At 44.8% G+C, this 25,937-nt stretch overlaps 1 protein-coding gene across 1 annotated transcript; it reads right to left on the bottom strand.

Moving 5' to 3' along the window:
- Window positions 1-529: 529 nt before the first annotated feature.
- On the bottom strand, window positions 530-24,331 carry emb (embigin). The gene is made up of 8 exons (XM_034170945.1): window positions 24,210-24,331; window positions 4,516-4,593; window positions 3,960-4,143; window positions 1,974-2,056; window positions 1,605-1,741; window positions 1,044-1,323; window positions 922-955; window positions 530-839 (listed from the first exon to the last, which is right to left on the bottom strand). Exons 1-8 carry the CDS (start codon window positions 24,280-24,282, stop codon window positions 779-781), a joined length of 930 nt encoding a protein of 309 aa, XP_034026836.1. The 5' UTR covers window positions 24,283-24,331; the 3' UTR covers window positions 530-778.
- Window positions 24,332-25,937: the final 1,606 nt, after the last annotated feature.

The raw sequence follows: 25,937 nt of genomic DNA on the forward strand, positions 1-25,937 counted from the left end.
GGAATGTTGTCCAAATGTCCTGGACTGGAAAACCTGCTCACAGCGGCCAGAAGCTGGTCGACTCGATTACAGCCAAACATTCCTTTTTCTTCACTTTGTGTAAAGCAATACCAAATTTTATATAAATGAAAAAACCTTCATGTTTTGATTTGAAATAGAATGTGCAGTGTTCCCAATGCATTTGCGTGTATGGAAATAAACTGCTATTATTTTGAACACAGCTGTATGACATTATTATGGTTTGTAGTGACTCATAAATATGGTCTGTGTGATCATTTCATATACACGTCTCTTTACAAATGACTATTTACAAACTTTACTGTTGTGATCAGCTCAGTAATCACCTGCATGTTCTTATTTATTTTATTGCTTTTAATAGTTTTATGTTTTTTTATGTACATCACTTTGTTTTCAACTACGGTTGTTAAAGTGCTATATAAATAAAGTTGAGTAATAATTTTCCACAGCTGCTGCTGCATTTGTAATATTCACCGACACGCGTGTGGGGAGATGGTTCTGGGTGAGACTGAATCCTCTGAGTGTTTGTTCATTTTGGAGTGAGATGTGTATCCCGTGATGTTGTGTTAGCTTCCATGTCCTTCAAATAATGTTTTTGCTCACAAGCTTGTATTACAAAGGGATTGAAACATTCAGAGGTACCAGTGAGGGTTTTATGTGCACAGAGAAAAGAAGGATCAGAGCTGATACCTGATCACTGTTGATCTGCAACATGAACATTCAGCATACTGCGTTAAGCAGCTGTCCTATGTATGCAGTTTCAGTCTGTTTTCCTCTGTCTCCTTTGTAAACTTCCTTCTTGATCATGATTTTCTTGAGTCCTGATAAAGATAAAAGTAGTCATGAAAACATGTTACATGTGAGGCAAACTGAACTTGGTATGATTCACTGTGTCAGACTCACATTGGATTGGCTTGGTCAAAATTCACTCCATTTTCTGAGGACAAAACAGGCACATATTCAAATATAACATTTCACACGATGACATGCGTGCTCCTAAAAACAATTCCATGCAGTCTCACTACCTTCTGCGTTGTCCTTCTTGGACCGAGTTTTTTCGTAGAGCAGAATGGCGGTAACCAGAACGATCACTTCGGCCATGATGGCTATGAAGGGTTTAAGAGGCTCATGGATGGAGATGACCTTCAACTCCACATGGCTCATACTGGTGCTGATGGCGTACACTGCGCCGCAGTAATACATCCCTGAGTCAGCCTCACTCAGGTTGTGCACCTTCAGTTTGGTCTTCCAATCTTGGTTTTTGATTTCGTACCGATGAGGCTCTGCATCAGTGTCAATCTGCTCCTGGGGAGGAAACCACAGTTCTGATTATCACATCAGGGCAGGAATTTGTGGTGTGGTCAGCTATGACATTGTGGCAATGTGGCGCATTTCTCTGTGCAAGACCCAGCACACAGGGTTTCACTGTAGGCCAAACATATTTACTTATTATATATCAAACAATGTTTGAGCAAAATTTGTGCTTTTACCATAAAACACACTCATTTGACATATCTGTCCCACTATATTATTACAAAACAGTGACACAAATCTCACTTAAAACCGCATCATAACATCCCACTGACCTTTTCTGTCCCATTTGCTTTATACCAGTACCAGGTGTTAGGCTTTGGTTTGGTTTTCTTCATTTTACACAAAATCACCACAGAATCTCGGACATAGCTGATAACTGGCTTATCTCGCGCCTCACTGATTTGTGGAACTGGTGGGAAAGAAATTGAAGAACATAACGGTGAGAAAATGGCACCTGCACACACTGCTGTGTCGAAATAATAGTTTGCAGGTGAACGGCAGCAAAGGATTCTTGGTTTGAATTAAAACAGGGTAATGGGGGATGTGATCCCCCTAAATAAGACTTGGACCCCCCCCCCGCAGGAAAATGCAAAACATGATGCAAGTTGTCAAAAATCTAATATGAAAGGTTTAGTATATACCTGCCACAATAAAATCTATTTTTGCTTCATTTTCAAAGAGGCACGAGTAATTTCCAAGATTTTCTTCACTGACAATGTTGAACCTGTAAAGAACAGATTTGATGTTTAATGTAGAAGCATGTGAAGTAAATACAAAAAATACAGCATATTGATACTAAAAATTACAGTGTTTCTGTACTACTAATACTGTACTCATTTTTGAACAAAAGACTCAGAGGCCCTGAATTGAAACTGAATCAACCCATAAGCATTTTCCACATTTAAATGCAATTTGCAGTTTGACCAACTCAGAGGGTTCCTTCAGAACTCACAGATGACATAATTGATGATGCCAACAATGGACAGAAACAATCTATGAAGAGTGATTGAAAAGTGTTAAGGCCGACCATGAAGAAACCACAACTGAATTAATGTACTGCTTTATTTTTCAGCATAATCCCCAAGTACATCCACACAGTTTTTTCCAGCATCCCTGCAGTGCCTTAATACCGTTCTCATAGAAGGTTTTATCCTGAAGCTGGAGGAAGTCATCCACTGCAGATATGACATCATTATCAGTATTATAATAAGTTGCACCAAGATGCATCATCATGTTTGGAAAAACAGATGAAAGCCTGACAGAGCCAAATTAGGGGAATGAGGTGGGTGCGGAAGAAGTTCAAAGCCACATTCATGAATGGCAGCCATTGTGATGACCAGCATGTGGACTGGAGCATTGCTCTGGTGAAACGGAACACCTTGTTGGAGCAATCTATGCTGCTACTGCTTTGTTTTCTCCTAGAGTTGTCACAAAAGAACCTCGTGGGGATAGTCCACCATTATGATGCCCTCAGAATCCCAGAAGACAAGAGACGATGACGTTTCCAGCAGATGAGACAGCTTTGGCTTTCTCCGATGGGGGAAAACCCACGTTTCCACTGGTTTAACTGTTGTTTGGACTACAGTTTGAAGTGATGGACTCAGGTCACAAATTGTTACGTGAAGTTATCTGGCTCTGCCTCATAAAGCCAAAAATTCTCCCTGGACATCTGGAACCTTGTGGGGTTGTGATTGAGCGGGAGAAGCATTGTGAGCCATCATACTGAATGTTTCGTCATTCCCAGGTCTTCCATCTGAACCAAATGAACTCTCTTACTCTTTCTCTTTACTCTTCTGTCAGCGGGGATCACATCATGGATCTTCTGGCTCATATCAATTGAGGTGGCAGTTCTGGATCTTCCTGATCTTGCTCCATCTTGGACACTTGTTCACCCCTCTTGAATTTGGCTGACCAACACTTAGTAAGTCCCTTCAGCTGCTCCCTTGTTTGCACTCGGGGTCGCCACAGCAAATCCAAGGTGGATCTGCATGTTGAATTGGCACAGGTTTTACGCCGGATGCCCTTCCTGACGCAACTCCACATTACAGGCAGAAATGTGGCAGGGGTGGGATTTGAACCCGGAACCTTCTGCACTGAAACCAAGCGCATTAACCACTTGGGCATAAGACAGGGCATCCTCTCCTAATGTCTTTACTATGTCCTCAAGGATCTCCTTCGGAGACACTCCGTTTTTCATGAGATACTGAATCACAGCACACCCACCAGCTTTGTCCATTTTGCCAATCTGACACACCCCATACTCACGTCACTTAAATATAGTGTCTGGAAATATTCACCTAGTGAGTCTAGATTTCACACATTCTCAAGAGAAATGCTGGTTTCTCAGAATGCAAAAGATGGAGAACCACAACCTACTTATTCTGGGTCAGGCTGAAAACCTTTCAATCACACCCTGTATGTTATTTTAAATTTCTTTTAAATGATATTTTCATGTTGATTGAAACTTTTTTCATGGTTTTCAGATGACATTTTGATAAATTACCCAACTCCAAATTGGAGGTAAGGTGTAGTAAGAGAAGGAAAATTTCTAAACCAGTTGAATGTTAATGTACTATATAATAAATCTCATATGTATACATGTGATGCATTTTTCCTGCAGTACTTACATTCTTTTCAGGATATACTGGCCATTCTCCAGTGGTACTGTGAGATGACTGTTTTCAATTACATCTCCATCTTTCTTCCAGTATCCGGTTATATTTAGTGATTTGGTTTGATTACTGATCCAGGTACACTCCAGTACAAGATTGACGGGTTGCAAGAGTTCAATTTTCTCTGTATGACTTTCACCTGCCATCAGAATTGTGAAAGGATTTTAACCACAAGTTGAAATCGGAACTCATTTATTCAAAGGTTTTGCACAATCACGTACACATTTACAATCAGATACTGACACTGAAGCAGACTGCTGACATCATCATAGGTTTGAGGTGGCTACAATGTTCCTTTGTTTCATTCAAGTTATGGTGGTGATCACCACAATGGGGACAGAAATGAAATGTCACAAAAAGACATGCAGGTTAGCTGAATTTGGAACTTTTAACATTGACCGTAGGTGTTAGTGAGCGTATGAACGTATCTGCCTATATGTGGCCGTGTGATAGACTGGCGGCCTTTCCAGTATAGAAAATGAATTAATGTAATACGTGGAGAAAATATTACCATTAAGGACGATGCTCCTTTCTGTTGTTGGGAGAGGAGTGGTGGGAAGCACAAGTGAGGGCATTTGGCTAGGTGTTTCTGACAGGAAAAGAAAGATAACCTTTTAATTAGAATCATTTTATTCATCCTTCTTTGATTAATTCATTTCCCGCTACTTACCCTGTGAATCATTTTATCTCAATAGAAATATTCTGTTTCATAAGAGCTTATACTTGATAAGTAATTCTGAGTTGACATATGCTACTAGAGTGTTGCTGTTTGGATGATAGGGCATTGCTACATTGTTATAAAGCTGCCATCACCAATAGGTGGACCACGGCATGGGTCTGGACCCAAATGCTGTTCTATAGACCTATACCTATCATTAGATTTTGACAGCCCATTCCTATTTTAAACTGCACAACCTTTCTTACATTTACATTCATCTAATTTTAATTGTGCCATTTTTTTATTTGTATTAATAGTGTGAATATATATATATATATATATATATATATATATATATATATATATATAAAATTTAGTTTAGTTTAGGAATAGCTAAACTATTGTTTAGTTATTCCTCGGCCTCCTTTAGCAATAACGGTACTTGTAATAAGTGTAGCTTGTTCGTAGCTTTGGAGGCCAGGCTGGGCGAATTGGAGACTCGGCTCCGCACCTTGGAAAATCCTACAGCTAGCCAGGCCCCTGTAGTTGGTGCGGAACAAGGTAGCTTAGCCGCCGTTAGCTGTCCCCCAGCAGATCCCGAGCAGCCAGGAAAGCAGGCCGGCTGGGTAACTGTGAGGAAGAAGCGTAATTCTAAACAGAAGCCCCCTGTACACCACCAACCCGTTCACATTTCTAACCGTTTTTCCCCACTCGGCGACACACCCGCCGAGGAACAAACTCTGGTTATTGGCGACTCTGTTTTGAGAAATGTGAAGTGAGCGACACCAGCAACCATAGTCAAATGTCTTCCGGGAGCCAGAGCAGACGACACTGAAGGAAATTTGAAACTGCTGGCTAAGGCTAAGCATAAATTTGGTAAGATTGTAATTCACGTCAGCAGTAATGACACCCGGTTACGCCAATCAGAAGTCACTAAAATTAATATTGAATCAGTGTGTAACTTTGCAAAAACAATGTCGGACTCTGTAGTTTTCTCTGGGCCCTCCCCAATCAGACCGGGAGTGCCATGTTTAGCCGCATGTTCTCCCTGAATTGCTGGCTGTCTGAGTGGTGTCCAAAAAATGAGGTGGGCTTCATAGATTATTGGCAAAGTTTCTGGGGAAAACCTGGTCTTGTTAGGAAAGACGGCATCCATCCCACTTTGGATGGAGCAGCTCTCATCTCTAGAAATCTGGCCAAGTTTATTAAACCCTCCAAATCGTGACTATCCAGGGTTGGGACCAGGAAGCAGAGTTGTAGTCTTACACACCTCTCTGCAGCTTCTCTCCCCCTGCCATCCCGCCAATACACCATCCCCGTAGAGACGGTGCCTGCTCCCAGACCACCAATAACCAGTAAAAATCTATTTAAGCATAAAAATTCAAAAAGAAAAAATAATATAGCACCTTAAACTGCACCACAGACTAAAACAGTTAAATGTGGTTTATTACATATTAGGTCTCTCTCTTCTAAGTCCCTGTTAGTAAATGATATAATAATTGATCAACATATTGATTTATTCTGCCTTACAGAAACCTGGTTACAGCAGGATGAATATGTTAGTTTAAATGAGTCACCACCCCCGAGTCACACTAACTGTCAGAATGCTCGAAGCACGGGTTGAGGAGGAGGATTAGCAGCAATCTTCCATTCCAGCTTATTAATTAATCAAAGACCCAGACAGATCTTTAATTCATTTGAAAGATTGACTCTTAGTCTTGTCCATCCAAATTAGAAGTCTCAAAAACCAGTTTTATTTCTTATTATCTATCGTCCACCTGGTCGTTACTGTGAGTTCCTTTGTGATTTTTCAGACCCTTTGTCTGACTTAGTACTTAGCTCAGATAAGATAATTATAGTGGGTGATTTTAACATCCACACAGATGCTGAGAATGACAGCCTCAACACTGCATTTAATCTATTATTAGACTCAGTTGGCTTTGCTCAAAATGTAAATGAGCCCACCCACCACTTTAACCACACTTTAGATCTTGTTCTGACATAGGGCATAGAAATTGAAGACTTAACAGTATTCCCTGAAAACCCCCTTTTGTCTGATCATTTCTTAATAACATTTACATTTACTTTAATGGACTACCCAGCAGTGGGGAATAAGTTTCATTACAGTAGAAGTCTTTCTGAAAGCGCTGTAACTAGGTTTAAGGATAAGATTCCTTCTTTGTTATGTTCTTCAATGCCATATACCAACACAGTGCAGAGTAGCTACCTAAACTCTGTGAGTGAGATAGATTATCTCATCAATAGCTTTACATCCTCATTGAGCACAACTTTGGATGCTGTAGCTCCTCTGAAAAAGAGAGCCTTAAATCAGAAGTGCCTGACTCCGTGGTATAACCCACAAACTTGCAGCTTAAAGCAGATAACCCATAAGCTGGAGAGGAAATGGCATCTCACTAATTTAGAAGATCTTCATTTAGCCTGGAAAAAGAGTCTGTTGCTCTATAAAAAAAAAGCCCTCCGTAAAGCTAGGACATCTTACTATTCATCACTAATTGAAGAAAATAAGAACAACCCCAGGTTTCTTTTCAGCACTGTAGCCAGGCTGACAAAGAGTCAGAGCTCTATTGAGCCAAGTATTCATTTAACTTTAACTAGTAATGACTTCATGACTTTCTTTGCAAATAAAATTTTAAGTATTAGAGAAAAAATTATTCATAACCATCCCAAATACATATATTTATGTTCTGCTGCTTTCAGTAATGCTGGTATTTGGTTAGACTCTTTCTCTCCGATTGTTCTGACTTATTTTCATTAGTTACTTCCTCCAAACCATCAACATGTCTATTAGACCCCATTCCTACCAGGCTGCTCAAGGAAGCCCTACCATTAATTAATGCTTCGATCTTAAATATGATCAGTCTATCTTTATTAGTTGGCTATGTACCACAGGCTTTTAAGGTGGCAGTAATTAAACCATTACTTAAAAAGCCATCACTTGACCCAGCTATCTTAGCTAATTATAGGCCAATCTGCAACCTTCCTTTTCTCTCAAAAATTCTTGAAAGGGTAGTTGTAAAACAGCTAACTGATCATCTGCAGAGGAATGGTCTATTTGAAGAGTTTCAGTCAGGTTTCAGAATTCATCATAGTACAGAAACAGCATTAGTGAAGGTTACAAATGATCTTATGGCCTCAGACAGTGGACTCATCTCTGTGCTCGTCCTGTTAGACCTCAGTGCAGCTTTTGATACTGTTGACCATAAAATTTTATTACAGAGATTAGAGCATGCCATAGGTATTAAAGGCACTGCGCTGCAGTGGTTTGAATCATATTTATCTAATAGTTTACAATTTTTTCATGTAAATGGGAAGTCTTCTTCACGGACTAAGGTTAATTATGGAGTTCCAGAAGGTTCTGTGCTAGGACCGATTTTATTCACTTTATACATGCTTCCCTTAGGCAGTATTATTAGAAAGCATTGCTTAAATTTTTTAATTGTTACGCAGATGATACCCAGCTTTATCTATCCATGAAGCCAGAGGACACACACCAATTAGTTAAACTGCAGGAATGTCTTTCAGACATAAAGACATGGATGACCTCTAATTTCCTGCTTTTAAATTCAGATAAAACTGAAGTTATTGTATTGGCCCCACAAATCTTAGAAACATGGTGTCTAACCAGATCCTTACTCTGGATGGCATTACCCTGACCTCCAGTAATATTGTGAGAAATCTTGGAGTCATTTTTGATCAGGATATGTCCTTCAATGTGCATATTAAGCACATATGTAGGACTGCTTTTTTGCATTTGCGCAATCTCTCTAAAATTAGAAAGGTCTTGACTCAGAGTGATGCTGACAAGCTAATTCATGCATTTATTTCTTCTAGGCTGGACTATTGTAATTCATTATTATCAGGATGTCCTAAAAGTTCCCTGAAAAGCCTTCAGTTAATTCAAAATGTTGCGGCTAGAGTACTGACAGGGACTAGAAGGAGAGAGCATATTTCACCCATATTGGCTTCTCTTCATTGGCTCCCTGTTTATTCCAGAATAGAATTTAAAATTCTTCTTCTTACTTATAAGGTTTTGAATAATCAGGTCCCATCTTATCTTAGGGACCTCATAGCACCATATCATCCCAATAGAGCACGTCGCTCTCAGACTGCAGGCTTACTTGTAGTTCCTAGGGTTTGTAAGAGTAGAATGGGAGGCAGAGCCTTCAGCTTTCAGGCTCCTCTCCTGTGGAACCAGCTCCCAATTCAGATTAGGGAGACAGACACCCTCTCTACTTTTAAGATTAGGCTTAAAACTTTCCTTTTTGCTAAAGCTTATAGTTAGGGCTGGATCAGGTGACCTTGAACCATCCCTTAGTTATGCTGCTATAGACTTAGACTGCTGGGGGGTTCCCATGATGCACTGAATGTTTCTTTTTATTCACCTCTTTTTGCTCTGTATGCACCACTCTGCGTTTAATCATTAGTGATTGATCTCTGCTCTCTTCCACAGCATGTTTTTTTCCTGATTCTCTCCCCACAGCCCCAACCAGTCCCAGCAGAAGACTGCCCCTCCCTGAGCCAGGTTCTGCTGGAGGTTTCTTCCTGTTAAAAGGGAGTTTTTCCCTCCCACTGTCGCCAAGTGATTGCTCATAGGGGGTCGTTTTGACCGTTGGGGTTTTTCTGTAATTATTGTATGGCTTGCCCCAAGGCGCAACTGTTTGTTGTGATTTAAGCATAAAAATTCAAACATATTGATTTATTCTGCCTTACAGAAACCTGGTTACAGCAGGATGAATATGTTAGTTTAAATGAGTCAACATCCCCGAGTCACACTAACTGCCAGAATGCTCGTAGCACGGGCCGAGGCGGAGGATTAGCAGCAATCTTCCATTCCAGCTTATTAATTAATCAAAAACCCAGACAGAGCTTTAATTCATTTGAAAGCTTGACTCTTAGTCTTGTCCATCCAAATTGGAAGTCCCAAAAACCAGTTTTATTTGTTGTTATCTATCGTCCTCCTGGTCGTTACTGTGAGTTTCTCTGTGAATTTTCAGACCTTTTGTCTGACTTAGTGCTTAGCTCAGATAAAATAATTATAGTGGGCGATTTTAACATCCACACAGATGCTGAGAATGACAGCCTCAACACTGCATTTAATCTATTATTAGACTCAATTGGCTTTGCTCAAAATGTAAATGAGTCCACCCACCACTTTAATCATATCTTAGATCTTGTTCTGACTTATGGTATGGAAATTGAAGACTTAACAGTATTCCCTGAAAACTCCCTTCTGTCTGATCATTTCTTAATAACATTTACATTTACTCTGATGGACTACCCAGCAGTGGGGAATAAGTTTCATTACACTAGAAGTCTTTCAGAAAGCGCTGTAACTTGGTTTAAGGATATGATTCCTTCTTTATGTTCTCTAATGCCATATACCAACACAGTGCAGAGTAGCTACCTAAACTCTGTAAGTGAGATAGAGTATCTCGTCAATAGTTTTACATCCTCATTGAAGACAACTTTGGATGCTGTAGCTCCTCTGAAAAAGAGAGCTTTAAATCAGAAGTGCCTGACTCTGTGGTATAACTCACAAACTCGCAGCTTAAAGCAGATAACCCATAAGTTGGAGAGGAAATGGCGTCTCACTAATTTAGAAGATCTTCACTTAGCCTGGAAAAAGAGTCTGTTGCTCTATAAAAAAGCCTTCCATAAAGCTAGGACATCTTACTACTCATGTTGTGAAAGTGTAGGAACACGGACCCACAACAGGGGGCGCAAATGAACGGACAATGGAGGAGTCAAATAACACTGCTTTTACTGTTGTGAAACAGGCACAACAAACACAACAGATTACAATCTCGAGATTGAGTCCAATTACAGCGGTGTCGTGTGGGCAGGCTCGACGATAGGAGACGTCTGTCCAAGTCGAACCGGAACCAACCCGATTTCCTCTGCCACCGAACCCCGGGAATACTGGAGCCGCCAAGTCCCGAACTCCCAGGTGGCCACTGCCTCCGCTCGTCGGATCCGGTACTGCTGGCGAGGAACAGAAACAGTCAGGTGTGGGCGCGGCTGCACCCAGCAACACGTGAGGTGGAAATACCACCTCCACCTCAAATCACAAAACAACACTGAAGTGTAGGAATATGTGTATTTATCCAAACACGTCCAAAAGGGTCTTCAGTGTCCTAAGCACAAGCAACAAAGTATTACGTCTCTGAATGAAACAACTGGCTGAGTTCGTTACCTCTTTGATTGAGCGATATCTCGGCAATGAGGTGGAGATGCCATCCAGCTGATATACCCCTCCGCTGATGGATGACAGCTGTCTCAGTTGATTGGTGACAGCTGTCACCTTGGCTGCTCCTGTCAGGCGGCAGCGCCCTCTGGTGCCTGGAGCCCGCACTCCAGGCAGGGCGCCCTCTGGTGGTGGTGGGCCAGCAGTACCTCCTCTTCAGCGGCCCACACAACAGGACCCCCCCCTCAATGGGCGCCTCCTGGCGCCCGACCGGGCTTGTCCGGGTGGCGGCGGTAAAAGTCGGCCAGGAGGGCCGGGTCCAGGATGAAGCTCTTCTTCACCCAGGAGCGTTCTTCGGGGCTGTACCCCTCCCAGTCCACCAGGTATTGAAAACCCCGGCCCATCTGTCGGACATCCAAAAGCCGGCGCACCGTCCAAGCCGGCTCGCCATCGATGATCCGGGCAGGAGGTGGTGCCGGACCGGGAGTACAGAGGGGCGAGGTGTGATATGGTTTGAGCTTTGAGACGTGGAACACGGGATGGATCCGCAGTGAGGCCGGAAGCTGGAGCCTCACTGCGGCGGGATTGATGACTTTGAGGATCTTGTAGGGTCCTATGTATCGTTCCTTCAGTTTCGGGGAGGCCACTTGTAGGGGGATGTCCTTTGTGGACAACCACACCTCCTGCCCGGGGCGATACGTTGGGGCCGGGGTCCGCCGCCGGTCTGCATGGGTCTTCGCCCTCATCCGGGCCTTCAACAAAGCAGAACGGGCGGCACGCCACACCCGACGGCACTTCCGCAGGTGGGCCTGGACCGAGGGCACACCGACCTCTCCCTCAACCACCGGAAACAATGGGGGCTGATACCCCAAACACACATCAAAAGGGGAGAGGCCGGTGGCTGACGACACTTGACTGTTGTGGGCGTACTCGATCCAGGCCAGATGAGTACTCCAGGCTGCCGGGTGCGCGGCTGTCACACAACGTAAGGTCTGCTCCATCTCTTGATTGGCCCGTTCTGCTTGTCCGTTGGTCTGGGGGTGATACCCGGACGAGAGACTGACCGTGGCCCCCAGTTCCCGGCAAAAGCTCCTCCAAACGTGCGAGGAGAACTGGGGACCGCGATCGGAGACGATGTCTGATGGTATCCCATGCAGACGGACGACGTGGTGGACTAGGAGGTCCGCTGTCTCCTGGGCCGTTGGTAGCTTCGGGAGGGCCACGAAGTGGGCCGCCTTGGAGAATCGGTCCACTATCGTGAGGATGACGGTGTTTCCCTGGGACGGCGGGAGACCCGTGACAAAATCCAGGCCGATGTGGGACCAGGGGCGATGAGGGACAGGCAGCGGCTGTAGCAAACCCGAGGTCTTGCGGTGATCGGCCTTGCCCCTGGCGCAGGTGGTACAGGCCTGGATGTAACCCCGGACGTCGGCCTCTAGGGACGCCCACCAGAAGCGCTGCCGGACGACTGCCACGGTCCTACGCACCCCAGGATGGCAGGAGAGCCTAGAACCGTGACAGAAGTCCAGGACGGCAGCCCTAGCCTCTGGTGGGACGTAGAGTTTGTTCTTCGGTCCGGTTCCGGGGTCCGGGTCTCGTGTCAGGGCATCCCGGACGGTCTTCTCCACGTCCCAGGTGAGGGCGGCCACGATAGCGGACTCCGGGATGATGGGATCCGGGGGATCCGACGACTCCGTTTTGACCTCATCTTCATGTACCCGGGACAAAGCATCCGATCTTTGATTCTTGGTCCCGGGACGGTAGGTGATCCGGAAGTCAAAACGGCCGAAGAACAGTGACCAGCGGGCTTGCCTGGGATTCAGTCGCTTGGCGGTCCTGATATACTCCAGGTTCCGGTGGTCAGTGAAAACCGTGAATGGCACGGACGTTCCCTCCAACAGATGTCTCCACTCCTCAAGAACCTCTTTCACCGCAAGGAGCTCTCGATTGCCGACGTCATAGTTCCGTTCGGCTGGGGTCAACCTGCGGGAAAAATAGGCACACGGGTGAAGGACCTTATCGGTCTTCCCGCTCTGGGACAGCACGGCTCCTATCCCTGAGTCCGAGGCGTCCACTTCAACCACTAACTGGCGACTAGGATCGGGCTGCACCAAAACAGGTGCAGACGAGAAGCGCCGTTTCAACTCCTTGAACGCGGCTTCGCAACGATCCGACCAGGTGAAGGGGACTTTTGGTGAGGTCAGGGCTGTCAGGGGGCTAACTACCTGGCTATAGCCCTTAATGAACCTCCTGTAGAAATTAGCAAAGCCTAGGAACTGTTGCAACTTCCTACGGCTTGTGGGATGGGGCCAATCTCTCACCGCCGTAACCTTGGCCGGATCAGGAGCGACGGAGTTGGAAGAGATAATGAACCCCAAGAAGGACAAAGAAGTGCGGTGAAACTCACACTTCTCGCCCTTCACAAACAGCCGGTTCTTCAACAACCGCTGCAGGACCTGACGTACATGCTGGACATGGGTCTCAGGGTCCGGAGAAAAGATGAGTATATCGTCTAGATATACGAAGATGAACCGGTGCAGGAAATCCCGCAAGACATCATTAACCAACGCTTGGAATGTCGCGGGAGCATTTGAGAGACCGAACGGCATGACCAGGTACTCAAAGTGACCTAAGGGGGTGTTAAATGCCGTCTTCCACTCGTCTCCCTTCCGGATCCGAACCAGGTGGTACGCGTTTCTAAGATCGAGCTTGGTGAAAATTTGGGCTCCATGCAGGGGTGTGAACACTGAATCCAACAGGGGCAACGGGTATCGGTTGCGAACCGTGATCTCGTTCAGCCCCCTATAATCAATGCATGGACGAAGTCCGCCGTCTTTTTTACCCACAAAAAAGAAACCTGCGCCCATCGGGGAGGTGGAATTCCGGATCAACCCGGCAGCTAACGAGTCCCGAATGTAGGTCTCCATTGATTCGCGCTCAGGCCGTGAGAGGTTGTACAGCCTACTGGACGGGAACTCACTGCCCGGAACCAAATCAATGGCACAATCATACGGACGGTGGGGGGGAAGAGTGAGGGCCAGATCCTTGCCGAACACGTCGACAAGGTCGTGGTACTCCACCGGCACCGTCCCTAGATTGGGCGGGACTCTGACCTTCTCCTTAGCTTGGGAGCCGGGAGGAACCGAGGAACCTAGACACACCCGATGGCAGGTCTCGCTCCACTGAACCACTACCCCGGACGGCCAATCAATCCGGGGATTGTGCTTCAACATCCAGGGAAATCCTAAAACCACACGGGAGGTGGCCTGAGTCACAAAAAACTCGATCACCTCCCGGTGATTTCCTGACACCACCAGAGTTACAGGTGGTGTCTTATGCGTGATTGGAGGGAGTAGGGAGCCATCTAGTGTCCGAACCTGTACAGGCGAGGTAAGCGCCACCAGGGGGAGCCCTATCTCCCTGGCCCATCTGCTGTCCAACAGATTCCCCTCAGAGCCCGTGTCCACCAGTGCTGGGGCCTTCAGGGTTAAATCCTCATAAAGGATCGTGACTGGGAGTCGTGTGGCAATGTGGGTGTGTCCCACGTGAATGTCTCGACCCACCCCTGGCCCAATCTCTAGGGGCGGGCATTTAGTGTTTAACCGCTCGGGGCAGTCTCTCTCTTGGTGCTCTCTCGAGCCACAAGCAAAACAAGCTCCGTGGGCCCGTCTCCTCTGTGCATCTGGTGCCCTAAATGTTGCCCTACTCGTGTCCATAGCTTCGTCAGCAGGGGGAGCTGTGGCCCCACGGAGCGCAGGGGCCGTGGAGCGTGGGGAAGGCGGAGCGCGGTCGGACCCGGAAGGGAGAGGGACGGCGCGTGCCCGGCCACGCCCTTCGTCTCGTTCCCGCCGACGTTCTTCTAACCGGTTGTCTAACCGTATGACAAGATCGATGAGCCCATCTAAATCCCGCGGTTCGTCCTTAGCCACCAGGTGCTCCTTAAGAACCAAAGACAGTCCGTTTACAAAGGCGGCGCGGAGGGCAGTGCTATTCCAGCCGGACCTCGCAGCCGCGATGCGGAAGTCGACTGCATAGGCAGCTGCGCTCCGACGCCCCTGTCTCATTGACAGCAGCACGGTTGAAGCGGTTTCTCCTCTATTGGGGTGATCGAACACGGTTCTGAGCTCCCTTACAAACCCATCATATGTCAGAAGGAGCCGTGAATTCTGCTCCCAGAGCGCTGTAGCCCAAGCGCGTGCCTCACCGCGAAGCAGGTTTATTACATAAGCTACTTTGCTAGCATCAGTCGCGTACATGACGGGACGCTGTGCGAAGACGAGCGAACACTGCATAAGGAAATCCGCGCACGTCTCCGCACAGCCTCCGTACGGCTCTGGGGGGCTTATGTAAGCTTCAGGGGAAGGTGGGAGGGGTCGTTGAACGACCTGTGGAACGTCGCTGTTACGCACAGGGTCGACGGGAGGGAGAGCCGCAGCGGCGCCCGGAGGGCGCGCTTCCACCTGTGCGGCGAGAGCCTCCACCCTGCGGTTCAGGAGGACGTTCTGCTCGGTCATCAAATCTAACCGAGTCGTGAAAGCTTTGAGGATCCGCTGCAACTCACCGATCACCCCTCCCGCGGACGCCTGCGCGCCCTGTTCTTCCATTGGCCGTTCAACAGCCGGTTGACGCCCCTCGGGATCCATGACGATGGCCGAGATATCCTGTTGTGAAAGTGTAGGAACACGGACCCACAACAGGGGGCGCAAATGAACGGACAATGGAGGAGTCAAATAACACTGCTTTTACTGTTGTGAAACAGGCACAACAAACACAACAGATTACAATCTCGAGATTGAGTCCAATTACAGCGGTGTCGTGTGGGCAGGCTCGACGATAGGAGACGTCTGTCCAAGTCGAACCGGAACCAACCCGATTTCCTCTGCCACCGAACCCCGGGAATACTGGAGCCGCCAAGTCCCGAACTCCCAGGTGGCCACTGCCTCCACTCGTCGGATCCGGTACTGCTGGCGAGGAACAGAAACAGTCAGGTGTGGGCGCGGCTGCACCCAGCAACACGTGAGGTGGAAATACCACCTCCACCTCAAATCACAAAACAACACTGAAGTGTAGGAATATGTGTACTTATCCAAACACGTCCAAAAGGGTCTTCAGTGTCCTAAGCACAAGCAACAAAGTATTACGTCTCTGAATGAAACAACTGGCTGAGTTCGTTACCTCTTTGATTGAGCGATATCTCGGCAATGAGGTGGAGATGCCATCCAGCTGATATACCCCTCCGCTGATGGATGACAGCTGTCTCAGTTGATTGGTGACAGCTGTCACCTTGGCTGCTCCTGTCAGGCGGCAGCGCCCTCAGGTGCCTGGAGCCCGCACTGCAGGCAGGGCGCCCTCTGGTGGTGGTGGGCCAGCAGTACCTCCTCTTCAGCGGCCCACACAACAACTCGTCACTAATTGAAGAAAATAAGAACAACCCCAGGTTTCTTTTCAGCACTGAAGCCAGGCTGACAAAGAGTCAGAGCTCTATTCAGCCGAGTATTCCTTTAACTTTAACTAGTAATGACTTCATGACTTTTTTTGCTAATAAAATTTTAACTATTAGAGAAAAAAGTACTCATAACCATCCCAAAGACGTATTGTTATCTTTGGCTGCTTTCAGTGATGCCGGTATTTGGTTAGACTCTTTCTCTCAGACTGTTCTGTCTGAGTTATTTTCATTAGTTACTTCATCCAAACCATCAACATGTCTATTAGACCCCATTCCTACCAGGCTGCTCAAGGAAGCCCTACCATTATTTAATGCTTCGAGCTTAAATATGATCAATCTATCTTTATTAGTTGGCTATGTACCACAGGCGTTTAAGGTGGCAGTAATTAAACCATTACTTAAAAAGCCATCACTTGACCCTTGCTTGCCTCTACTGGTGGTTGGCTCTCACTGCGGTATTGTATCACTTCCTGTTCCGGAGCACAGCGGTGTTTTTCTGTATCTGTTAGCTGTTTAATCTGCGCAGTTAGATTGATCTAGTTATCTAGATTACGATTTGTTTCCCAGTGTAATCTTTACGTGCCTTAACTAAAGCACTCCTTCTGCTGAATCACCTCTAAATTATTTACACATTATTCACTTTGCGTGTTTTTAGGAATCCGCTAGCTTAGCGTAGCTACTAGCTCTTAGCCGATTTAGCATGGCGGCTTCTCCTGTCTCTCCCGCACTTTTCTGCTCTGGGTGTGAAATGTTTAGTTATTCCTCGGCCTCCTTTAGCAGTAATGGTACTTGTAATAAGTGTAGCTTATTCGTAGCTTTGGAGGCCAGGCTGGGCGAATTGGAGACTCGGCTCCGCACCGTGGAAAATTCTACAGCTAGCAAGGCCCCTGTAGTCGGTGCGGACCAAGGTAGCTTAGCCGCCGTTAGTTCCCCCCTGGCAGATCCCGAGCAGCCGGGAAAGCAGGCCGACTGGGTGACTGTGAGGAGGAAGCGTAGCCCTAAACAGAAGCCCCGTGTACACCGCCAACCCGTTCACATCTCTAACCGTTTTTTCCCACTCGACGACACACCCGCCGAGGATCAAACTCTGGTTATTGGCGACTCTGTTTTGAGAAATGTGAAGTTAGCAACACCAGCAACCATAGTCAATTGTCTTCCGGGGGCCAGAGCAGGCGACATTGAAGGAAATTTGAAACTGCTGGCTAAGGCTAAGCGTAAATTTGGTAAGATTGTAATTCACGTCGGCAGTAATGACACCCGGTTACGCCAATCGGAGGTCACTAAAATTAACATTAAATCGGTGTGTAACTTTGCAAAAACAATGTCGGACTCTGTAGTTTTCTCTGGGCCCCTCCCCAATCGGACCGGGAGTGACATGTTTAGCCGCATGTTCTCCTTGAATTGCTGGCTGTCTGAGTGGTGTCCAAAAAATGAGGTGGGCTTCATAGATAATTGGCAAAGCTTCTGGGGAAAACCTGGTCTTGTTAGGAGAGACGGCATCCATCCCACTTTGGATGGAGCAGCTCTCATTTCTAGAAATCTGGCCAATTTTCTTAAATCCTCCAAACCGTGACTATCCAGGGTTGGGACCAGGAAGCAGAGTTGTAGTCTTACACACCTCTCTGCAGCTTCTCTCCCCCTGCCATCCCCTCATTACCCCATCCCCGTAGAGACGGTGCCTGCTCCCAGACTACCAATAACCAGCAAAAATCTATTTAAGCATAAAAATTCAAAAAGAAAAAATAATATAGCACCTTCAACTGCACCACAGACTAAAACAGTTAAATGTGGTCTATTAAACATTAGGTCTCTCTCTTCTAAGTCCCTGTTGGTAAATGATATAATAATTGATCAACATATTGATTTATTCTGCCTAACAGAAACCTGGTTACAGCAGGATGAATATGTTAGTTTAAATGAGTCAACACCCCCGAGTCACACTAACTGTCAGAATGCTCGTAGCACGGGCCGGGGTGGAGGATTAGCAGCAATCTTCCATTCCATCTTATTAATTAATCCAAAACCCAGACAGAGCTTTAATTCATTTGAAAGCTTGTCTCTTAGTCTTGTCCATCCAAATTGGAAGTCCCAAAAACCAGTTTTATTTGTTATTATCTATCGTCCACCTGGTCGTTACTGTGAGTTTCTCTGTGAATTTTCATACCTTTTGTCTGACTTAGTGCTTAGCTCAGATAAGATAATTATAGTGGGCGATTTTAACATCCACACAGATGCTGAGAATGACAGCCTCAACACTGCATTTAATCTATTATTAGACTCTATTGGCTTTGCTCAAAAAGTAAATGAGTCCACCCACCACTTTAATCATATCTTAGATCTTGTTCTGACTTATGGTATGGAAATAGAAGACTTAACAGTATTCCCTGAAAACTCCCTTCTGTCTGATCATTTCTTAATAACATTTACATTTACTCTGATGGACTACCCAGCAGTGGGGAATAAGTTTCATTACACTAGAAGTCTTTCAGAAAGCGCTGTAACTAGGTTTAAGGATATGATTCCTTCTTTATGTTCTCTAATGCCATATACCAACACAGTGCAGAGTAGCTACCTAAACTCTGTAAGGGAGATAGAGTATCTCGTCAATAGTTTTACATCCTCATTGAAGACAACTTTGGATGCTGTAGCTCCTCTGAAAAAGAGAGCTTTAAATCAGAAGTGTCTGACTCCGTGGTATAACTCACAAACTCGTAGCTTAAAGCAGATAACCCGTAAGTTGGAGAGGAAATGGCGTCTCACTAATTTAGAAGATCTTCACTTAGCCTGGAAAAAGAGTCTGTTGCTCTATAAAAAAGCCCTCCGTAAAGCTAGGACATCTTTCTACTCATCACTAATTGAAGAAAATAAGAACAACCCCAGGTTTCTTTTCAGCACTGTAGCCAGGCTGACAAAGAGTCAGAGCTCTATTGAGCTGAGTATTCCATTAACTTTAACTAGTAATGACTTCATGACTTTCTTTGCTAACAAAATTTTAACTATTAGAGAAAAAATTACTCATAACCATCCCAAAGACGTATCGTTATCTTTGGCTGCTTTCAGTGATGCCGGTATTTGGTTAGACTCTTTCTCTCCGATTGTTCTGTCTGAGTTATTCTCATTAGTTACTTCATCCAAACCATCAACATGTTTATTAGACCCCATTCCTACCAGGCTGCTCAAGGAAGCCCTACCATTATTTAATGCTTCGATCTTAAATATGATCAATCTATCTTTGTTAGTTGGCTATGTACCACAGGCTTTTAAGGTGGCAGTAATTAAACCATTACTTAAAAAGCCATCACTTGACCCAGCTATCTTAGCTAATTATAGGCCAATCTCCAACCTTCCTTTTCTCTCAAAAATTCTTGAAAGGGTAGTTGTAAAACAGCTAACTGATCATCTGCAGAGGAATGGTCTATTTGAAGAGTTTCAGTCAGGTTTTAGAATTCATCATAGTACAGAAACAGCATTAGTGAAGGTTACAAATGATCTTCTTATGGCCTCGGACAGTGGACTCATCTCTGTGCTTGTTCTGTTAGACCTCAGTGCTGCTTTTGATACTGTTGACCATAAAATTTTATTACAGAGATTAGAGCATGCCATAGGTATTAAAGGCACTGCGCTGCGGTGGTTTGAATCATATTTGTCTAATAGATTACAATTTGTTCATGTAAATGGGGAATCTTCTTCACAGACTAAAGTTAATTATGGAGTTCCACAAGGTTCTGTGCTAGGACCAATTTTATTTACTTTATACATGCTTCCCTTAGGCAGTATTATTAGACGGTATTGCTTAAATTTTCATTGTTACGCAGATGATACCCAGCTTTATCTATCCATGAAGCCAGAGGACACACACCAATTAGCTAAACTGCAGGATTGTCTTACAGACATAAAGACATGGATGACCTCTAATTTCCTGCTTTTAAACTCAGATAAAACTGAAGTTATTGTACTTGGCCCCACAAATCTTAGAAACATGGTGTCTAACCAGATCCTTACTCTGGATGGCATTACCCTGACCTCTAGTAATACTGTGAGAAATCTTGGAGTCATTTTTGATCAGGATATGTCATTCAAAGCGCATATTAAACAAATATGTAGGACTGCTTTTTTGCATTTACGCAATATCTCTAAAATCAGAAAGGTCTTGTCTCAGAGTGATGCTGAAAAACTAATTCATGCATTTATTTCCTCTAGGCTGGACTATTGTAATTCATTATTATCAGGTTGTCCTAAAAGTTCCCTAAAAAGCCTTCAGTTAATTCAAAATGCTGCAGCTAGAGTACTGACGGGGACTAGAAGGAGAGAGCATATCTCACCCATATTGGCCTCTCTTCATTGGCTTCCTGTTAATTCTAGAATAGAATTTAAAATTCTTCTTCTTACTTATAAGGTTTTGAATAATCAGGTCCCATCTTATCTTAGGGACCTCGTAGTACCATATCACCCCAATAGAGCGCTTCGCTCTCAGACTGCAGGCTTACTTGTAGTTCCTAGGGTTTGTAAGAGTAGAATGGGAGGCAGAGCCTTCAGCTTTCAGGCTCCTCTCCTGTGGAACCAGCTCCCAATTCAGATCAGGGAGACAGACACCCTCTCTACTTTTAAGATTAGGCTTAAAACTTTCCTTTTTGCTAAAGCTTATAGTTAGGGCTGGATCAGGTGACCCTGAACCATCCCTTAGTTATGCTGCTATAGACGTAGACTGCTGGGGGGTTCCCATGATGCACTGTTTCTTTCTCTTTTTGCTCTGTATGCACCACTCTGCATTTAATCATTAGTGATCGATCTCTGCTCCCCTCCACAGCATGTCTTTTTCTTGGTTCTCTCCCTCAGCCCCAACCAGTCCCAGCAGAAGACTGCCCCTCCCTGAGCCTGGTTCTGCTGGAGGTTTCTTCCTGTTAAAAGGGAGTTTTTCCTTCCCACTGTAGCCAAGTGCTTGCTCACAGGGGGTCGTTTTGACCGTTGGGGTTTTACATAATTATTGTATGGCCTTGCCTTACAATATAAAGCGCCTTGGGGCAACTGTTTGTTGTGATTTGGCGCTATATAAAAAAAATTGATTGATTGATTGAGCTATCTTAGCTAATTACAGGCCAATCTCCAACCTTCCTTTTCTCTCAAAAATTCTTGAAAGGGTAGTTGTAATACAGCTAACTGATCATCTGCAGAGGAATGGTCTATTTGAAGAGTTTCAGTCAGGTTTTAGAATTCATCATAGTACAGAAACAGCATTAGTGAAGGTTACAAATGATCTTCTTATGGCCTCAGACAGTGGACTCATCTCTGTGCTTGTTCTGTTAGACCTCAGTGCTGCTTTTGATACTGTTGACCATAAAATTTTATTACAGAGATTAGAGCATGCCATAGGTATTAAAGGCACTGCGCTGCAGTGGTTTGAATCATATTTATCTAATAGATTACAATTTGTTCATGTAAATGGGGAATCTTCTTCACAGACTAAGGTTAATTATGGAGTTCCACAAGGTTCTGTGCTAGGACCAATTTTATTCACTTTATACATGCTTCCCTTAGGCAGTATTATTAGACAGCATTGCTTAAATTTTCATTGTTACGCAGATGATACCCAGCTTTATCTATCCATGAAGCCAGAGGACACACACCAATTAGCTAAACTGCAGGATTGTCTTACAGACATAAAGACATGGATGACCTCTAATTTCCTGCTTTTAAACTCAGATAAAACTGAAGTTATTGTACTTGGCCCCACAAATCTTAGAAACATGGTGTCTAACCAGATCCTTACTCTGGATGGCATTACCCTGACCTCTAGTAATACTGTGAGAAATCTTGGAGTCATTTTTGATCAGGATATGTCATTCAAAGCGCATATTAAACAAATATGTAGGACTGCTTTTTTGCATTTACGCAATATCTCTAAAATCAGAAAGGTCTTGTCTCAGAGTGATGCTGAAAAACTAATTCATGCATTTATTTCCTCTAGGCTGGACTATTGTAATTCATTATTATCAGGTTGTCCTAAAAGTTCCCTAAAAAGCCTTCAGTTAATTCAAAATGCTGCAGCTAGAGTACTGACGGGGACTAGAAGGAGAGAGCATATCTCACCTATATTGGCCTCTCTTCATTGGCTTCCTGTTAATTCTAGAATAGAATTTAAAATTCTTCTTCTTACTTATAAGGTTTTGAATAATCAGGTCCCATCTTATCTTAGGGACCTCGTAGTACCATATCACCCCAATAGAGCGCTTCGCTCTCAGACTGCAGGCTTACTTGTAGTTCCTAGGGTTTGTAAGAGTAGAATGGGAGGCAGAGCCTTCAGCTTTCAGGCTCCTCTCCTGTGGAACCAGCTCCCAATTCAGATCAGGGAGACAGACACCCTCTCTACTTTTAAGATTAGGCTTAAAACTTTCCTTTTTGCTAAAGCTTATAGTTAGGGCTGGATCAGGTGACCCTGAACCATCCCTTAGTTATGCTGCTATAGACGTAGACTGCTGGGGGGTTCCCATGATGCACTGTTTCTTTCTCTTTTTGCTCTGTATGCACCACTCTGCATTTAATCATTAGTGATCGATCTCTGCTCCCCTCCACAGCATGTCTTTTTCCTGGTTCTCTCCCTCAGCCCCAACCAGTCCCAGCAGAAGACTGCCCCTCCCTGAGCCTGGTTCTGCTGGAGGTTTCTTCCTGTTAAAAGGGAGTTTTTCCTTCCCACTGTAGCCAAGTGCTTGCTCACAGGGGGTCGTTTTGACCGTTGGGGTTTTACATAATTATTGTATGGCCTTGCCTTACAATATAAAGCGCCTTGGGGCAACTGTTTGTTGTGATTTGGCGCTATATAAAAAAAATTGATTGATTGATTGATTGAATGATGGCTTTCGTTTAGCTTTTCTGTATGTAAATCCCATTTCCTTTAGGCGGTTTCTTACAGTTCGGTCACAGACGTTGACTCCAGTTTCCTCCAGTTTCCTCCCATTCGTTCCTCATTTGTTTTGTTGTGCATTTTCGATTTTTGAGACATATTGCTTTAAGTTTTCTGTCTTGACGCTTTGATGTCTTCCTTGGTCTACCAGTATATTTGCCTTTAACAACCTTCCCATGTTGTTTGTATTTGGTCCAGAGTTTAGACACAGCTGACTGTGAACAACCAACATCTTTTGCAACATTGCGTGATGATTTACCCTCTTTTAAGAGTTTGATAATCTCTCCTTTGTTTCAATTGACATCTCTCGTGTTGGAGCCATGATTCGTGTCAGTCCACTTGGTGCAACAGGTCTCCAAGGTGTGATCACTGCTTTTTAGATGCAGACTAATGAGCAGATCTGATTTGATGCAGGTGTTAGTTTTGGGGATGAAAATTTCCAGGGTGATTCCATAATTTTTTCCTTATAATTGAGTGAGTCCATATTTTTTTCCCTCTGCTTGGTCTAAAAAAGTAACCGTTACTGCCAGCCACAATTTTTTTTCCTGATTTCTTATAGTGTTTCTTAAAGCCAGAAAGTTGCCATTTGAAATGACTTTAGTTTTGTGTCATGTCTGTGATCTGCTTTTTTCTACAAAATTAAAGAACTGAATGAACATCCTCCGAGGCCGGTGATTCCATAATTATTGCCAGGTGTTGTATTTGTCCTATGATGGCGTATACGCTGTGTCAGTCTTATTCCACTCTGCTGAGAATACTTGAGGAAAGGACATGAGAAGGTCAAACATACAGACTCTGAATAACGGCTCAAAATATTTGCGACCGGCAACTGTACAGCAAAAATACTTGTAGCAACTCCGTTACAGTATAGTAGTACATGACAGTATGGAAATCCTGACAATTTCAGTCTAATCCTTCATACATGAAAAGAGGGGGGGAAAAAAAGGAGGCAAAAAACCAGGATGTTACACTGAAATTAAACCCAAATAGGCATTTACCTGTATTGATGTTTCTGCAGGAGCTGAAAAGCACAAGAATCTGAAAGAACAGCACCTTCCAGGGGGCTGACATGTTTCTTGTTATCCTTCTGTCTTCACTGCAATCACGTTTCTCTCTCCCTCTCTCTAGTCGCTGCATCCTTTATACTTTCCACCCCTCCTCCCTCAGCGGCACATGTGACGTATCTTAGACCTGCAGGGGTGGCTGACTCCATCTATTATTGAACCAGACGGTGGCCATGAGTTGATGCTGTGCTACTGCAGAGCTGTGCTTCTTTGAATAAACACTGTGGTGTTTTACAGCCATGTTCTGCAGCTTGTGTGCACTTTGCAACCAAATCCGACATGCAGTCGGACACGCAGGCACTACTGCAGAACTCTGTAAGGTGAGATGTCCTGTTATGAGAGAAGCTGAAGGTCAAGTGAGGTGGCTGCCATCAAGGAAACTGTCAGGTACACAGCAATTATTTTTAAATGTACTTTTATGAGCCGATTCCACATAAAGTAGCAAATTCTCTTTTGGACTCCACCAAAACTTTGGAAGCACAGATGCACGTTGCTTCACAGCAAACTCCAAGATGTCCTTATTAGCTGGAGGAGACTTCCCCAAAATGTTGGAGACATAATCATCATCAGTCCTTCAGTATAAGTACAAGGACAAGAACTCTGACAGGTGAAGCGTGGCTCCTTGGCCTTCGTCAGTCCCTGGGGACCTCAACAGTGAGGCACTGGGGAGGGGTACGAACAGTGACTGTGAAAATGAACTTGTGTCAACCGCTGAAGCCGATCATCCAAGTGTGCAGATACTTATAAGGTAACAAAATAAAGACCAGGGACCGTATTCACAAAGCATCCTAAGGCTTAAAGTAGCTCTTACTGACATCATTCTAAGAAAAATCTTAGAATTCCTCAAATTCTTATACTCGCGTCATATATAGCCAGAATCATGCAGAACAGTTTTCAGAATGACGAATCAGCACACATCCGAAGTGTCCAGTTGCAGTTTGAAAACATTCTAACAGCCATCTGCGAGAGTCCACACAATTGGTCTAAATCAGCCAGCTTGGTGAAAAAAGATCAACTGTTGGAGCAATTATTAGAAAATGGAAGAAGCAAAACATGACTGTCAATCTCCCTCGGAGCAGGGCTCCATGCAAGATCCCACCTCGTGGCGTATCAGTGATCCTAAGAAAGGTGAGGAATCAGCCCAAAACTACACGGGATTTGCTGGTCAATGACCTGAAGAGAGCTGGCACCACTGTTTCCAAGGTTACTGAGGGTAATACACTAAGACATCATGGGTTAAAATCATGCATGGCACGGAAGGTTCCCCTGCTTAAATCAGCACACGTCCAGGCCCGTCTTAAGTTTGCCCATGACCATTTGGATGATCCAGAGGAGTCATGGGAGAAAGTTATGTGGTCAGATGAGACCAAAATAGAACTTTTTGGTCTTAATTCCATTCGCCGTGTTTGAAGGAAGAAGAATGCTGAGGACCATCCCAAAAACACGTCCCTACTGTGAAGCATGGGGGTGGAAGCATCATGCTTTGCGGGTGTTTTTCTGCACATGGGACAGGATGACTGCACTGTATTAAGGAGAGGATGACCGGGGCCATGTATTGCGAGATTTTGCGGAACAACCTCCTTCCCTCAGTTAGAGCATTGAAGATGGGTCGTGGATGGGTCTTCCAACATGACAATGACCCGAAGCACACAGCCAGGATAA

Source organism: Thalassophryne amazonica, chromosome 5 (genome assembly GCF_902500255.1).
Source record: "Thalassophryne amazonica chromosome 5, fThaAma1.1, whole genome shotgun sequence".
NCBI classification, from domain to species: Eukaryota; Metazoa; Chordata; class Actinopteri; order Batrachoidiformes; family Batrachoididae; genus Thalassophryne; species Thalassophryne amazonica.